This window comes from Peromyscus maniculatus, chromosome 22, assembly GCF_049852395.1.
Source record: "Peromyscus maniculatus bairdii isolate BWxNUB_F1_BW_parent chromosome 22, HU_Pman_BW_mat_3.1, whole genome shotgun sequence".
Classification (NCBI taxonomy): Eukaryota; Metazoa; Chordata; class Mammalia; order Rodentia; family Cricetidae; genus Peromyscus; species Peromyscus maniculatus.
In genome coordinates, this window is record NC_134873.1 from 2,742,842 (window position 1) to 2,760,295 (window position 17,454).

The following is a 17,454-nucleotide window of genomic DNA, read 5'->3' on the forward strand; positions in this document are numbered from 1 at the left end:
GGCCTGGTCCCCCCTCTCGATGCTTTTTAACGATTCTCGCAGCTCAGAGGCCCGCGGGGGCTGCCGGCATCCTCCTCCGGTCTCCATGGAAACAGTCTGAGGACCAGCCTCAGCATCTCCCAGCCTCCCTGCTGCTCGGAGGTAACCCCTGACCCCAGGCCTTGCTCTGTCCCGCCCCACAGCCCTGCCATCACCCTCGACCGTGAAGCCAGCCCACAGGGGGCCGGTCCCGTCTCCCTCTAGTGTCCACAGCAAGCGAGGAGCCGCAGGCAGGGCTGCCTGGAGCTTGGGGACAGCAGAAGGGATCCTGGGAGGCATCTGGGCTTCCAGAGCTGGTGTTAGACTCCAGCACTCCCGCTGTGTGACTTTGCACAAAGGATCAACCTCTCTGGGTCTCAGTTCCTGTTCTTTAAAACAAATTATAGGGATCTGGAGGGATGGCTCAGCAGTTAACACACCAGCTGTTCCTGCAGAGGGCCCAGGCTCGGTTCCCAGCACCCACACGGGGCTCACAACCGCCTGTGACTCCAGTTCTGGGGACCCGACGCCCCCTTCCGGTCTCTGCAACCACTGCACTCATGTGCACAGCCATGCAGGCAACACACCTGCACATAAGTAAATTCTTTTACAAAAACCAATTATAGCTGAGTGGTGGTGCATGCTCTAATCCCAGCACACCAAGGCAGAGGCAGGCGGATCTGTGAGTTCAAGGCCAGCCTGGTCTCTACAGAGCGAGTTACAGGACAGCCAGGGCTGCACAGAGAAACCTTGTCTGGAAAAGAAAGGAAGAAAGAAAGAAAGGAAGAGAGAGAGAGAGAGAGAGAGAGAGAGAGAGAGGGATTGCAGGAACAGGACTCATCTATTTGATTCTTTTATTTATTTGAGACACTGTCTCATGTAGCCCAGGCTAGCCCCCAACTCCCTGTGTAACCAAGGATGAACCTAATCCTTTTGCCTCCACATCCTCTGGGAGAAAAAAAAAGCCCCAAACCCAGTCATCAACATGGAGGATATTCCATGCAATAGTTAAAATGAACACACAAAAAATCTGCAATGAATAAAATATCGCTTGTTTATTTTTGAGATAGGTCTCTTGACATAGCCCCAGCTTGTCCTGGAACTCTCTGTATAGCCCAGGCTGGCCTCGAACTCACAGTGATCCTCCTGCCTCTGCCTCTGGAGCGCTGGGATTAAAGGCGCGGTCACTACCGCCCCGCAGATGTCACCGTTTTAACGCACACAGCCTACACACAGACGACGTCTCTGGTACTAGGAACTTCAACCTAAAAATATGAGCCGGATGTGGTAGTGCGGGCCTGTCATCCCAGGACTCAAGAACTGAGCCAGGAGGATTGCTTGCAAGGGCCAGCCTGGGCTTCTGCTTCTTTCCTTGAATGGCCTGTCAGCTTCTCTGCCCTCCACTGTCATCCCCCTGCCCCTGTCCAGTCCTTTGTGTCCACGTCACAGGCTGGCTTTCATTATTCACCTACTGTTTGCAGAGCCACCGTCCCATCTGTGGCTGCTTATTTTGTCTTGACACAGGCTCTTACCATGTAGCCCGAGCTAGCCCAGATCTCCAGCTCCACCCGCCTCAGTCTCCCCAGTGCACCCGGCAGCGGGGGCCGATCTCATGGCTGTCGGTGACGGACACATTAAGAATGTCAAAGCCAGCGTGGGGAGACCTGTCCGTCTTTCTGATGTACACGTCCAGCCTGCAGCCTCCCACACCTCCGGGACCCCTGGGCCTCAGTTTCCCCTCCGCCGGCTGGCGCCACCCGCCCCCTGCAGTTCCCGAGGCGGCCGCGGGAGGCGCTGTGGCGCAGCCGTGCGCGGGCGGGGCCGCTGACCGAGCGACGCGGCGGCACCGCAGCTCCTGCCCGGGCCTGGCCGGTGGGCGGCAGCGGGCCCGAGCGCCCCGGGGCGCGGCCCGACGGCATGAAGGACCTGGACGCCATCAAGCTCTTCGTGGGCCAGATCCCGCGCCACCTGCACGAACAGGACCTGAAGCCGCTGTTCGAGCAGTTCGGCCGCATCTACGAGCTGACGGTGCTCAAGGACCCGCACACCGGCGTGCACAAAGGTGGGCGCCCGCGCCCCGCACCCGCCCCTGCATCCCCGCACCTGACCCCTGCACCCCGGCGCCCTGCCTCCTGCACCCCGGGCCCCTTTCTGCACCTCTCTTTCTACACCTGCACCCCCCCTTAGTCCCCTACACCCCTCCCTTGCACCTGAACCCTCTGGATCCCTCCCCCATACCTCTCCTTCTGCACCCCTGCATCCCAGCACCCCCTTACCTTCCCCTGCACCCTCCTCCGCCTTGGGGGTGCCGCTCTCGATCCAGCTGCCCCCTCCCGTCCTCCGCCCCCTCTCCCTCCCTCCTCCCCACTCCCTCCTCCTCCATCGCTCTCCGTCATCTCCCTCCATCTCCCTCCTCTCCCCAGGCATCTTCCTCTCTCTCCCCTTCTCCCTCCCATTCCCAGAACCCCCCCCCTCCCGCCCTGTGCCAGCAGCTCCGGGGACCCCTGCCTCCCGGTCTCCCACCCCCACCACGTCGCTCTGGGTCTCTCTGGCTGGGCCGGGAACTTCCCACCTCGGGACCGGGATTCCTGCTCACAAAGCCGGGCCAGCTTGGCTGCTGCCGGACACATGTCCAGGACCCGGGGCTGAGCGGTAACTACAAAGACGTGGGGGGGCGCGAGGTTGAGGCTGCGGCCCAGGGGATGCAGGGACCCAGGCAGCCCTGTCTGGGTGGTGCCATCTTTCTGATCCCCTGCGCCCACCCTGGGCTCAAGTGGAACCTGGCAGAGCCAGAGCTGAGGCCGAGACAATGAATGTGAGGTCCGCTGGGCAGACTCCAGATCCCGGGTGTCGAGGACGCGCGTGGGTGGCTTCGCCGGCAGGTGGCTCAAGAACCTGGCTCCCCCTCCCATGGAGCTTCTGGGGGGCAGGGTCGCCCCACTCTGCTCCGTCCCAGGCCCCAGTGTCTGAATCTGGTGGCTTTGACGAGCTCTGAGGGCAGGTGTTGGGGGACCCCCAAGGTTGAGACCACAGTCTCCATCCCCGGCTGGACCCTGGGGGTGGGGGGAGGGTAGGGGCTCCCCCGGATGGGCCGGTACCCGCCTATGGAATGAATGAGAGAGTGTGTGAATGAATGAACGGACAAGCGAGTCAATGGATGGACCAATGAATGAGAGAATGAATGCATGAGTGAATGAGAGATGAACGAATGCACGGTCCCGGGGCGGCCAGCTGGCCTCGAGGCTGGTCTGGCTCCATGGCAGGGAGGGAACTCCTTCACACTCCAGCGCTTTTCTCTACCAACCTCGTTCTCAAACACGTGAGACTGGAGATTTAATTCCCACCCAGGACCGGGACCCGAAGCCCAGGGTCTGGCTCAAGTACTCATGGCTAGAAACTTCAGATGGGAACCCGAAGGCTGCCTGCATGGCACCCCAAGTCGGGGCTTGGGGGGCAGTGGTGAGGCCTGGGTCTCCGGGATCACACACGGGTGCTAGAGTGGGAGGCTCCTCATCTCCCCTGGGAACTCCAGGCAGAAGACAGTGGGGGCGCAAGGCCCGGGGACCGGAAGGCCCGGGGACCGGAGTTATTTTCTTTCTGGTAGATGCAGTGGTCTGGGGGCCTTGAGATTTGGGGACATTGCTCAGGAGGTGGGAATTTGGGCGGCGGTGGCGGTGGGTCCAGGGAGGGTCCGGTTGCCAGTGACTAGAGGTGGACGCTTCCCAGGCCCCACCCGAGTGAGGAGGTGGGGACCCCACAGGCCAGTAAAGGAAGGCTCAGGGTCTGGACGGAAGTCTGTTCGAAGGCCAGGGATGGTGGCACACACGCCTGTCAGTCAGAAACTTGGGATGCTCAGGCAGGAGGATCAAGGTCATCCTCAGCTACATAGCAAGTTCAGGGCTAGCCTGGGCTACATGAGACCCTGGCTCAAGAGAGCTCTTCTCGGGCCTCTGCTGTGTGACTGCCGGTGGCTGCCCCTTCCTGGGCTTCAGGACAATGGAGACAGAATGGAGTGAACTTGGAATTCTCGCACCTGGGACCTCCCACAAATATTCCAATGCCTTTGTTTCTGTTCACACCTTCAAGATAACCCGTAACAGCAGGGGTGGGATCCCAGGGCGGACTAGGCCCTAAATGCTGCAGAGAGACGCAGAGAAGGGGCAGGAGATGGGGCCCATGGACCCTCTGTGACCCTCCCTGGAGCCATCCAGAGTGCGAAGGCCTCCCTCAGCCAGGGCTCAGGGTAGAACCTGGGGGCTGACATGGGGGGGGGTGTCCTCCTGCCCCCACCTCTGAGGGAGGACAGGTCACCTTCGGGGGCTCTCTAGCCCTACAAGCCCTATGCATTTCCATGTTAATGACGGCATTGGCACACTCTGGGGGACAGTGCAGGGGGGGGGGTGGCCTGCTGTTACCATGGGAGCAGCAATGGCTGTCAGGGGCAGGAGGAGGGGATGTGGAGCCCCGAAGCGACAAGCAGCCTTGGGGACACATGGCCTGGCACAGGTGTGGGAGGAACAGTCGTCTCTGGGCCACAGCCAGGTGCTTTCTTGAGACACTATGACGGCTTCAAATGAGACACCATCCAGCTGTGTGCCTCGGTTTCCCTAGCTGCCTAAGAGAAGGTCTTGGAAGCATACATCTCAGAGGGAACTGCTGGAAAAGAATACAGGGTGGTGTGGATTTTGATGAACTCTGGGCACAAGGCCTGGGCTCACAGAGTGGGCGATGCTCCAGTGTTCAGGCTAGAGGCCTTCGCAGGTAGAGAAAGGTGTTCTTGAGGCAGACAACAGCATCTCTGAAGGCCCAGAGGTGCAAGGCCCTGGGAAATCTCCACAGGGAGGAGACTGCTGTGTGCTAGAGCGGTCAGGATTGCATCGGAGACCGGACACAGCTGGAGGGAAGGAGCCGGCTTTGCTTGAGGAAAATGCATGGAGGTGGGTGGATGGAGGGATGGACGGACAGACGGACGGATGGATGGATGGGTGGGTGGGTAGATGAGTGGATGGATGGATAGATGGATGGATGGATGGATAGATGAGTGGATGGATGGGTGGGTGGATGGAGGGATGGACGGATGGATGGGTGGGTGGATGGATGGATGGAGGGAGGGATGGAGGGATGGATGGATGGATGGGTGGATGGAGGGATGGACGGACGGACGGACGGATGGATGGATGGGTAGATGAGTGAATGGATGGATAGATGGATGGATGGATAGATGAGTGGATGGATGGATGGAGGGATGGACGGATGGATGGATGGGTGGGTGGGTATGTGAGTGGATGGATGGATGGATGGATGGATGGATGGATGGATGGATGGGTGGGTGGGTGGATGGATGGATGGATGGGTGGATGGATGGGTGGATGGATTGATGGAAGGATGGGTGGGTGGATGGATTGATGGATAGATGGATGTTGGGTGGGTGGATGGATGGATGGGTGGGTGGGTGGGTGATGTCCCCAGATCTCATGGAGGTGTAGTAATTGTCACCATACCTTCCCCTGGGTCAAGTGTGCAGCAGCACTTGAAATGGGCCTCATGCAGACTCTGAGGAAGGGGCAGAGGTAGGATTCTCACAGGTTCGGGGTGAAGGCTTCATTTTGTTATCTGAGGAATGATGTCCCAGGTTGACCACAATCCCTGCTCAGGTCCTGGTGAAGGAAGGAGCTTTTGTTGGAGGAGCAGAGGAAAGAGACGGGCAGGGCAGACTTAGGCCTTGCCCCTGAGGAATGTGGGAGTGATGGAGCACTGTGGGTGGAGAGACATATGACTTGGTGATCACAGGCTTCTCTGGTTGCTGCTTCATGGAGGATGAACGGGGCGGGGGTGGGGTAGGCATGTGTTTGCAGATGTGAATGGGGGCCACTCAGCTTTTCTTCCTGGTGACAGGATGGGCCAGGTGGAGTCACAGGAAGTTGTTCTTGCTATGACTCGAGTGTTCAGTGGGGCATCTGTGATCCCAGCACTCAGAAAGCTGAGGCAGGAGGATCACTAATCAAGGCTAGCCTTGGCTACAGAGTTGACCAGGAGCCAGTTTCCAGAATAAGGTGGTTGAGAGAGATGGCTCAGAGTGGATACCACTCACCTCAGGATCCTGAGTTCAGTTCCCAGCACAGCTGGGCTGCTCATCACAACCTTCACCCAGTGCCCTGTGGGTCCCCAGAGGGAACAGATCCCCACAAGTTGTCGTCTGCCCCTCACAGGCATGCCGGGGCCCCACAGGTAAATAGATAATCAAAATATTTAATGATGTCCTCTCCAACATTCTGGAATTTTCTGAGTCTCAGGAACCCTTCAGTCATTCACCCCCGACTCCCAGCTCAAAGGCAGATGTTCTGATTGCTGTGTGTCTTGGGGAGGGTGCTGTCCTCTCTGAGCCTTGGTCCACTTCCTACAGCGGTCAGCATATGTAACTCTTGAGCAGTTTGGGAGGTCCTGCTGAAGCTCTGACCACACCCAGATGTGAGCTCACAGTGGCATCTCCAGCCTTCGTGGTCGTTTGGGGCGGGGGTTGTTAACATCGAAGAAGAAGCCCCCCATGGCTCCCCAGGGCTCCGACGTTAGTGGCCTCCTCTGTTTCGATGTCCCGACTTCCCCAGCTCCGGGAGTCTGTCTCATCTACACAGGGCCGTTGCTCCTCCCTCAGCCCGGGAAGCTCAGGGTCTTGTTCCTTCCGGGTGGGTGGGAAAGAACACCAACCTCCATCGCCGAGGTGGGGGGTGAGCGGGCACGTGACTCGGCACTGAGTTCGGATGGGGGGGCCCAGCCGGTCAGCCCCAGCTCCAGCCTCAGAAACCAAGGTGAGGGGACACTCACTGCGGTCCCCGCCTTCACGCACATGGCCTTTAGCCACTGTGTCCCCAAGGTGCCCAGACTTAGGGGCGTCGGTGCCCAGGAACCTCCTAACGCCAGACAGAGGGACGACTTTTCTAAGTGGGGTGACATCCCTGGTGTTGGGGTTCGGCCAGCAGCACGCCAGGACACACCCTCCCTTCCCAGTACCATCAGGGCTCAGAGCTGGGGGGGGGGGTGAGCTTCAGCACCGCGGACAGCGGCCTGGGACTGCAGGGGCGATTCTCTTTGCCCTCTCCTCCCTCCTCATCTTTCCTTCCTCCTCCCTCTTCCCTCCTCTCCCTCCTTCCCTCTCCCTCCCTCTTCTTCCTCCTTTTGGGGTTCTGATACAAGGCCAGTCTTGAACTCTCTATGTACCCGAGAATGACCTCGAACTCCTGGGTGCTGGGGTCAATGGCGGCAAGTTCCAGGCTGCAGGGTGGACCTGCCTTAGAGACCAGGTGGTGGTGGTGGTGGTGGCCCATGCCTTTAACCCCAGCAGAGGCAGGTAGAGCTCTGTGAGTTCCAGGCCAGCCTGGTCTACAGAGGGAGTTCCAGGACAATCAGGGCTACACAGAGAAACCCCCTCTCAGGAAAAAACAAAAAACAAACAAAGAAAGAACTAATAATAATAAAGTCAGTTAAAATAATACAGCCAGGGCCAGCCATAGTGATGTTCCCCACCTGGCTCCATCTGTGAGCACATGGCTTGGCTGTGTGTCCCATCTTCCCAAACTAAAAATTACCCCTGTGAAACATTAGCTCCCCTCCGACCTCCGCCCAGCACCCACCTCCGCCCAGCACCCACTGTTCCCCTTCCTGTGTGTGAATTTGTCAGTGCCAATGACCAAATAAGGACTCAGCAGCGCCGGCCACGCTCCTTGTGCGTCCTCTGCCGAGCTCAGGAGCCTGAAGTCCATCCTTCCCGGGGTGGGACACACAGCTTTCCTTTTCATGGCTGTGTAATAGTTCACCACATGGAAGAACACGCCCACGTGTCAATCATTCATCTATCAACTGGGTGACATTTTCATGGAACCCACGTTCCGGTCCAACCACATCTGATTTGCGTTTTTAACTTGGGGTGTGAGCTCCGTATCCAGAGCAGGGTGGGTAGGTTAGAGAGGACCCCACACCATAGTCTTCTGGCACAGGCATGCGCAGCCCAGAGGACTTGTGGGGAGCTGACCTCCAGGCATGCGCAGCCCAGAGGACTTGCGGGGAGCTGACCTCCAGGCTCCATCCACGACACTCTCTGAACGCAGAGCCCCCCACTCATCCTCCTAACTCCACCTCCCCAGCTCTGAGGTCACGAAAGGACGTCCCGTCTCCCCAGCCCGAAGTTCTGATCCCCTTACACTCCAACTCCCTGTCCTCTCCCCAGCCCTCAGCACCCCAAAATCCACTTCCTGTGTCTGGTTCTCCTGTTCCGGGCATTTCCTTTCATGGAATCCACACTGTGTGGCCTTCTGTGATTGGCTCAGCGGCCTCAAGGCCCCTTTATGCTGTGGAGTGTCGGAGCCTCAGTTCTGGTTATGGCTGCGTAATACTCCACGGTGTGGCTGGACCACGGTGGGAATTTCCGCTGTCCTGGGTGCCCGGGCTGCCCTTCCCCCACCCCTCTGGGCCCATGGCATGGGGTCCTCCTCTCACACGCCGTCTCTCCCACCAGGTTGTGCCTTCCTTACATACTGCGCCAGGGACTCCGCCATCAAAGCTCAGACGGCCTTGCACGAACAGAAGACCCTGCCGGGGGTGAGTGGTCCGCGGAGCGGAGGGGCACTCACAGCCAGGGGGCTAGGCTGGGCTTCCCTGTGCCTGTGGACCCAGATAGAACAAAAGGGGCGTAAGTGTGAGCATCTATTGGGCGCCTACTGTATGCTGGGCTCTGTGCGTCACAGGAGTGATGGTCGTAGGTGGCACAAACGGACCTGGTCAGAAATGCACTCTACTGCTGTGCAGAGGCCCCCGGGGGTGCACTGGGCAATGATCCGGGACGCCCTCGGAGCTGGAGCAGAGGCAGCGACTCGAGAGGGAGAGGAAAGGGACAGGGGCACGAGGGGAGGCAGGGGCAGGGTCTTCTGGCCACAGAGACGGGAGCCTTCCTTCCCCCCCAAGAGACATGTGGATGCATCTGATGTTTCGTGGGACTCCAATAATACACCTGAGGCTGCGGGCTTTACAACGCGAAGATCATTTAGCTCCCCGTTCTGGGGGTTCGAGGGCACACGCTGGCCCTGGGGTAGCGCTGGCAAAGTCCTCGTGGTGGGGTATCTCTGGCAAAGTCCTCGTGGTGGGTGACGTTCAGTGACCGGAGCGTCTGCAGCAGATGGGAACCACGTGGGAGGAACAGATGGGGGTCGGTCAGGTGGGCACAAAGCCGCTCCGTGAGCAGGTGCGTGTGCGTGTGCGCATCTACCTAAGGCCGTCCACTGGCTCTTTAAAACTCGGAGGCAGCTTGGGAAGGAGGCAGGGAGTCCAACAAGACCTCTTGATTCTACCTGCCTGGCTCTGGGATTCCAAGTGTGCACATCACACTTGTTTCTATACGTGAGCATGGAAGGAAGAGTCGGTTCCTCCTATGTGTACTGCATGGGCTTTGAGCAAGTCATAATTTCCTCAGCCGCAGACGTTCCCTTTCACACAATTCCATCCATCTACCCACCCATCAATCCACCTACCAATCCATCCACCCATCCATCCATCCATCTGTCCATCCACCCACCCACCCACCCATCCATCCACCCATCCATCCATCCATCCACCCATCCACCCATCCATCCACCCACCCACCCACCCACCCACCCATCCATCCATCCATCCATCCATCCACCCATCCATCCATCCATCCATCCACCCATCCATCCATCCATCCATCCATCCACCCATCCATCCATCCATCCATCCACCCATCCATCCATCCACCCATCCATCCATCCATCCATCCATCCACCCATCCATCCACCCATCCATCCATCCACCCACCCACCCACCCACCCATCCATCCATCCATCCACCCATCCATCCATCCATCCATCCATCCATCCATCCATCCATCCATCCATCCATTTATGCATCATTCAGTCATCCATTCACCCCACCACCTCTTTGACTGGTGAGGAGACCATGGCTTCCTGGTTCCCAGCACAGCTGAGCAGACTACCTCCCAGTCAAGGGGATCCATCCCTCTTCCAAAGCTGATCATGCCCCATTCCTTCCTAGGCTTCTGTGGAGATGCAGTGCTCGTCCCTGTACCCACCCCTCCCTGCAGGTGCTCCTGGCTTCTGCCTGGTTTCTCCTTGTCAGTGTGCCCATAGCTCCTTCTCCCCCACACAGGGCACCGAGGCTACCTCGTTTCCTCTGTGTCATTTGTCTATAAGACCCTTTTCCCAAACATGGTCACATCGACAGTGTTCAGTAAGGGTGTGGATGTGTAGGATTTTTATGGTGGGGGAAATGTCACCGATCAGTTCATCACAATCAGGTGGTGACACTGTAAACGGCCAGGTGTGCAGGTCATAAGGGAGGACCATGTGGTCCTGGGGTTGTTAAAGCTGTGTGAACATTAGGCTGTCTAGAGGACAGATGTTCTGGACAGATGCAGGGGGATGCAGTGTCAAGATGGGGTGTGTCTGGTTGAGAAGGGAACTGGGAGGCTTCATTGATTGACAACGTTAGAGTGGATCTCACCCAAGGTGACTGCCCTCTCAGGGTAAACGACACCTGTGGACACATGTGGCAATCACACAGTCCTTGCATGTAAGGGGTGGAGGACTCAGCTCAGCACCCATAGAGAACAACCCAGCCGTGTGCTCACAGTACCCAGGGACAGACCCTGCTTAGAACAGGAAGAAATAGAAAATGTTCTAGAAAAAAATGTTAACCTTTAAAAATCTAGCCAGGTGGTGGTGACGCATGCCTTTAATCCCAGCACTCAAGAGGCAGAGGCAGGTGGATCTCTGTGAGTTTGAGGCCAGTCTGGGCTACAGCGTGAGTTCCAGGACAGCCAGGTCTACACAGAGAAACCCTGTCTAGAAAAGAAAAAAGAAGCCGGGCGTTGGTGGCGCACGCCTTTAATCCCAGCACTCGGGAGGCAGAGCCAGGCGGATCTCTGTGAGTTCGAGGCCAGCCTGGGCTACCAAGTGAGCTCCAGGAAAGGCGCAAAGCTACACAGAGAAACCCTGTCTCGAAAAACCAAAAAAAAAAAAAAAGAAAAAAAAAGAAAAAAGAAAAAAAAAGGAAGGAAGAAGAAAAAGAAAAAAGAAAAAAATCTAAGGCCAGACATGTCTGTTATTAGAATTTTTTGAGAGAAACACTAAAAGGTACAAAAAAAAATTAAAGTCGAAATTCATTTTAATACTAGGTTTTATTTTGACAAAGCATTCCCTAGATCCCAGCATTTTAGCATGAGGCCAATGGAAAGCAGTCGGGGGGTGGGGGTGCCAAGGGGAGGTTCCTACCCTTCCATGCTCACTCTTCACATACTGTTTCTTATGGTCTCATCAGTTTGTGCACATGATTGTTACATGTAGCCCGGGCTGGCCTCAAACTCAGAGATCCGCCTGCCTCTGCCTCCCGAGTGCTGGGATTAAAGGGGTGCGCCACCACACCTGGCTCAGGGTAGAAGTTTTCTCAGTGGCCCGTGGACTGCACCACCTGTGAATCATGATTGACACAGGAGAGTCATGTTCCGAATTGTTCTAAATGGACAGCCGTGTCCCCCCCCCCCCCGCCATTAAAATCCAGGGTCAAAGTTAACTTCACATCCACAGACCTTATAGTGACTGGAAACTTTGATATTCACAGTGCCTGTGGCTGCACCCACGCCGTGCTCGGTCAGGCATGTATTACCCCACGCACAGCCATGTGCCAATAAAACTTTATTAGAAACACAACTGTGGGGCCTGATGGGGCAGCCCTGAGGGTGGTGGCTCGCAGTGCCCCCTCAGGGCCCGCGCCTCCTATGGGCCTCTCGGAGAGTGTCGTCCTGCTGCTGGGACTCAGAAGTTCTGAGCTGATGTCATTTCATCTGAGAAACTGACGTGTGATGTGAAAGCGCCTCGTGGCCACAGGGTGTGGGACAGTGAAGACGTGGAACATTCTAGACTTGGAGCCGGCTGCCATTGCACCGCATATCTGGAACGTTCTGAAACTTGAGACTAGAAGCCGTGCTGGAAATTAGGGACCTGGAACATACTGGAATGGAGGCCAGCCGCCCGAGGGACTCTGGGACCTGCAGCGTGATGAGTGCTTGGCGATCTAGAACGTTCTAGACTCTGCTGCCAGTGCTGGATGTGAGTGACTCAGAATGTTCCAGACTCCGCATCCAGCCGTCCTGGCGGGCATTCTAGAGTGTGCGGGACTGCAGCCGTGCCCGCACCACCGCGAGCCCCCACCCAAAGATGCAGCTGCGGGGGACAGGCACAGAGGACCCCACGTGGCCCTGCACTGACGGCAGGCGAGGCCTCCGCCACACTGCAACAGGATACACCAGAGCCTGCCATTCTGCGCCTGTCTTCATTGAGATCGGGGGTTGGTGTCCAGCTACAAACCCCCAGGCCTCAGTTTCTCCACATGCCACGCTGGCCCAGCAGACAGGAAGACTAAGGCTACCTGCCCGCAGATGCTCAGCAGAGGCCTTGCTTGGCCGTCAGGCGTCTGGGTGCTCTGCCCCCCCCCCCCCCCCCCCCCGCACCGGTCTAGGCAGGGTTCTCTGAGAGCGGTCCCCTCCGTGGAGACCTGCGTCCCAGCCCAGAACCTCCATAAAAAGTCCCAGGATCAGGGAGAGACTCTGCTACAAATAACAGGGTGAACAGTGAAACGGGGCACCTAGGGGACCCGCCGTGATCACGCATGCACGGGGTGCGCACTCGTGCAGGATCCACCCACCACCACGCGGGCGGCTCCCAGAACCTCCCCCCACATTGTGCCCTCTTCCCCACGAAAGGCGTCTTCCCGCGCTTTTTCTGGTCTGTGTAGTATTCTGCAGCCCAGTGGTGTAATTCATCATCTAGCTGAGGGTGCATGCTCCGGTTCTGGTCCCCTCTCTGGGCGTCAGTCTGACTGGCTAAGGGTGAGGGTTTGGGGGCGAGCCACCATCCCCCCAGCACTGGGGAAGGCGTCAGTTTTGAGGAGGGCCAGGGGAGGGCTGCTGGGAGGGAGGGGTCCCGCGAGGGCACCCTGGCTGAGGCCTTCAATGCCGCGATGAGAGGCTGTAACTGCAGTCGCGGCACTAGGGCGCCATGGCGGGGTTCAGGGTAGGTGAGGGGTTCGCGGCGTCCAGGTGGGAGGGGAGAGTGGGCCGTGGCCGCCTGAGTGGGGTGTTCTCTCTCTTCCGTGGCTTCCGCCGACGTCTGGTTCTGGAATCTTCCAACTGCGGAAGAAACCTGCAGGGTCCCAGCTAGACCAGCTGAGATTTGCCCAAAGGCCTCAGTTTCCCCGTCTGTAACACACCGGGCTCAGAGATGAAATGAGTCCCGAACAGAGACCCGGCTGCGGCGGGAGACATGGTCTCCCCCACAGAACTCCCACTGCTGCCCCAAAACCCGCCAAAGATTTTCTCCTCCGTGGGAGTGGGCCACTTCTGGTGGTGCTGTCCCACGGTGCGACACGAGTGAGGGTCCTCCCTGGGGTCCCCGATCCTATCCAACAGGAACGGGTGTTGGGTGAATGTAAAGAGGAAGGAGGGGCGGGAAGCGGGGCAGAGATGGGAGCTGCAGAAGGTGCAGGGGGGAGGGCGGGGAGGGCGGGCACCTGGGTGGGACAGATGGGGGGAGGCGGGGAGTGGGGGGGACCCAGCTCCGACGCTCGCTCAGCGGAGGCACGTGGTGCGGGCTGGGAGGGCGCTCCGTGGTCCCTTCTCCGTCACTGTGGGGTGGAGGGGGGACCCCAGGAGCGCCGGAGACCAAGGTCGGTGATGGGGTGATGGCGACGGAACCGGGCGCACCCCTCTCCCCCTCCCCTGCCCTCCCCTCCTCCTCCCTCATCTCTGAAAGATTATATTTAAATCTCTTTTGTGCGCCGCGAGATCTGAACTCGGAGGGGCCCCGAAGAGGCGGTTTCCATGGCAGCGACAACTGCCGGCTTCCGCGGGGTGAATCAGCGTTGCCATGGCAACCCCATCTTCATCTGCCCAAGGTGCTAGGGAGGATGGTGGAGGGGGAGGGCCGGCGGGGGCGTGTGGGAGGGGCCGTGGGGGACCAGGAGGCTAGATCTGGGGGACCCCTCCCCTGCCTCGTCCCCCTACACCCCTCGCTGCCCTGACCCCAGAAGCGGAACTATCCGGTTCAAATCGCCTCCCTCCCCGACCCCGGGGTCGGGTGTGGTACCCAGGTGCAGAGGGGATGGGGTGTCGGGTGGGGGGGGGGTGGGAGGATCTGGCTGGCTGGTGGGGCAGCGTCCGGGCAGGTAGTGCGAGTCCCCGGAGGGTCTTAGAGGAGGGGAGGGGATGGGCTCGCAAAGTGGGTGCAAGAGGAGGATTCCGGAAGGGGAGGGGCCGGAGGAAGTCGAGTGCACTGGAGGGGGAGGGGTGTGCGTGAGGGGAGAGGTGTGCAGGAGGCGAGGGGTGTACGGGAGGGGAGGCGTGTGGAGAGGGGTGTGAGAGAAGGGAGAGGTGAGTGGGGGGGAGGGGGGAAGGGGGAGGGGAGAGGGGTGCTCACAGCCAGGTGGGGGGAGCGAGGGTCACTGGGCCGGTCCAGGGCTGTCAGGTGTGCGCATCCCAGCCCAGAGTCACAGGGCTGCGTGTGAAGGGGCTAGCCTGATCTGACTTGGCGGCGACCCCACTCCTGGCTCCTGGGCCTTCTTGGTCCCCTCCTTCCTTACCCCTAGCATGGGGTGACGCTAAGCTCCACTGCCTTCCCCTTCTGTCTGGAGGGAGACAGGGTAGAGGCGGGAGGCACTGAGGAGCCCCGAGGAAAGGGGGGATTGCTGTGGGACTTTTGAGCTGGGTTTTGAAGGACGCGTAGGAGTTCACCCGAGTGAGTCTCCCAGTCAGGAGGAGGACTCCATCCAGGGACCAAGGGATGCAAATCACGGCCTCCCAGATGTGCGGCCCCTTTCCGGTCTGTCCTTGGGGCTGTGTGGGGCTGTGGGGCAGGGGAGCGATACCATCCAATGCCATTTTCTGGGGTGGGACACACAGGAGTCCAGAACAATGGGTTCAGGTGTCAGTCAGCTGCAGCCCAGGAACAACCACTCCCAGACATTTTATTTGTTCCTGATTCCCCAGGCCAGCGAAGGCAGTTTCAGTTCTTCAAACGCATCCCCCGGGGAGTCAGCAGCGGCTAGCCCAGGCTGGCACACTTGGACTGTGTGCCCAGGCTGGCACACTTGGACTGTGTGCCCAGGCTGGCACACTTGGACTGTGTGCCCAGGCTGGCACACTTGGACTGTGTGTCCAGGCTGGCACACTTGGACTGTGTGTCCAGGCTGGCACACTTGGACTCCGTGTCCAGGCTGGCACACTTGGACTCCGTGCCCAGGCTGGCACACTTGGACTCCGTGTCCAGGCTGGCACACTTGGACTGTGTGTCCAGGCTGGCACACTTGGACTCCGTGTCCAGGCTGGCACACTTGGACTCCGTGTCCAGGCTGGCACACTTGGACTGTGTGTCCAGGCTGGCACACTTGGACTCCGTGCCCAGGCTGGCACACTTGGACTCCGTGCCCAGGCTGGCACACTTGGACTCCGTGTCCAGGCTGGCACACTTGGACTGTGTGCCCAGGCTGGCACACTTGGACTCCGTGTCCAGGCTGGCACACTTGGACTGTGTGCCCAGGCTGGCACACTTGGACTCCGTGTCCAGGCTGGCACACTTGGACTCCGTGCCCAGGCTGGCACACTTGGACTCCGTGCCCAGAGAGCAAGCCCTCTAGCATGAAGTTCACAGCCGTGGCTTCATTTCCAGCAGGTTCTATGCTGGAGGAAGTCACGCAGCCAAGTCCAGACACAGGGCTCAGAAGCCAACTGACTTCTTGAAGACAGAAATGACAATGCGAAATTGACGCACAGAGCTCGGGGATCCCCGACATTTCCAGACAGCCCGCCCTGTTTTGAGGATGACTGCCATTGGGTTTTGAAGGCTAGCTAAGAGTTCGCGGGACTAGTTTTGTCCCCGGGTTTGATTGCTTGAGTGTGTGCCAAGAAAAAGTGGGCAGCCGGTGCCGGGCAGAGCTTAGGGAAGGCGCCCGCGCCCCACTCGGTCCCCGGCCGCCCTGACTGTGCTCCCCCTTTCCACAGATGGCGCGCCCGATCCAGGTGAAGCCGGCGGACAGTGAGAGCCGTGGAGGTAGTAGTAATCTCCCCGTGGCCGTGGCCTCTGCAGCAGGTCCTGTCCGCAGCCTCGGGGTCGGGGCTCCGGCTGCTCCCCCAGACTTCAGACACCCCACACCCTTCCCGTTCCCTCACGGGCGCCCGGAGGCTGCAGACTTGGGATGTGGGGAGAGGTGTGGGCAAGGCTGTGGGGACCTCGTGTACATGTAGGAGCTCGGCTGTGGGTCGGGACAGGAAGTAGACCCCCCTGGAGCGCGCTCTCTCTCCCCTGATCCTGACTGTCCCCGAGTCTCTCCCTCCCTAACGCCCCCTCAGTGTCTCTGCTTCCCTTCCCCATCAACCCCGGGCAGCAGGGCGGCCTGAGCCAAGGTCCTGGGGCAGCTCAGGTCAGGGCCGGGGGTCTGCGGGGCTAGCGCGGGCTCAGCGGGGCCGTGGGCCGGGGCTCCGCCCACAGGGGACCGGAAGCTGTTCGTGGGCATGCTCAACAAGCAGCAGTCGGAGGAAGACGTGCTCAGGCTCTTCCAGCCCTTTGGCGTCATCGACGAATGCACAGTGCTGCGCGGACCCGACGGGAGCAGCAAAGGTGATTGGCACGCGGTGGGGCGGAGCCTCGCGGAGGGGAGGGGCTTGGAGGGCCCACGGGTGGGCGGGGCTACCATGGGGGAGGGCGGGGCTTAGGTGGCTCCTGGGGCGGGGCTTCAGTCTTGCAGAGGGAGTAGCAGAGCGGGTGATGGGTGGGACTTTAGGAAGAGACAGGCCTGAGGTGGGCGTGGCCTGTGGGAAGGCGTAGAGCGGGAGGGGTGGGTCAGGAGGTGATGGCAGGGACCGCAGGGAGGCTGAGGTTGCACCAGGGACTGATCATTCTTGAGGATTTTTTCTTTCTTTTTCTTTTTTAATTTATTTATTATGTATACAGCATGTATGATTGCAGGCCAGAAGAGGGCGCCAGATCTCATCACAGATGGCTGTGAGCCACCATGTGGGTGCTGGGAACTGAACTCAGGACCTCTGGAAGAGCAGCCAGTGCTCTAACCGCTGAGCCGTCTCTCCAGACCTTGAGGATTTTCATATCCTAGTCCTGAAGTGGAGGGAGGAGAGCAGATAGGCTTGAGGGTGGGGAGAGGAGCCGTGCACAAGGCTGTCATCGGGACCCCTGCAGTAATGTCGGAGCTTGGTAACGCCGGCCTGGCTCTTAGTCCCTGTCACTCCCTGTTTTAACAATAGCTTGGAAAAGAGAGGGGCTGGAGGGGCCGGCTGCGGAGACGGGTCAGGTCTGTGGGAGGGCGGGGTCATCCCTGGCCCCACCTGAGTGTCTGTTTAGTTGGGGC

General features: G+C 59.2%; 1 protein-coding gene across 10 annotated transcripts in view; it reads left to right on the forward strand.

The window, feature by feature from the left end:
- Positions 1–1,833: 1,833 nt before the first annotated feature.
- The window catches only part of Celf5 (CUGBP Elav-like family member 5), a 29,489-nt gene continuing 13,868 nt past the window's right edge, over positions 1,834–17,454 (forward strand). For 2 of the 10 annotated variants that reach the window (XM_042267467.2, XM_042267468.2), the window contains exons 1-4: positions 1,834–2,080; positions 8,528–8,610; positions 16,094–16,142; positions 16,581–16,709. In XM_042267467.2, the coding sequence (XP_042123401.2) occupies positions 1,936–2,080; positions 8,528–8,610; positions 16,094–16,142; positions 16,581–16,709 (406 nt within the window). In that variant the 5' untranslated portion in view covers positions 1,834–1,935. Of the gene's footprint in view, positions 2,081–2,490; positions 2,671–8,527; positions 8,611–13,261; positions 13,458–13,693; positions 13,765–14,054; positions 14,188–14,446; positions 14,468–16,093; positions 16,146–16,580; positions 16,710–17,454 lie in introns of those variants that run through there. The other 8 variants (XM_006978123.4, XM_015996890.3, XM_042267465.2 and 5 more) reach the window with 8 other exon arrangements.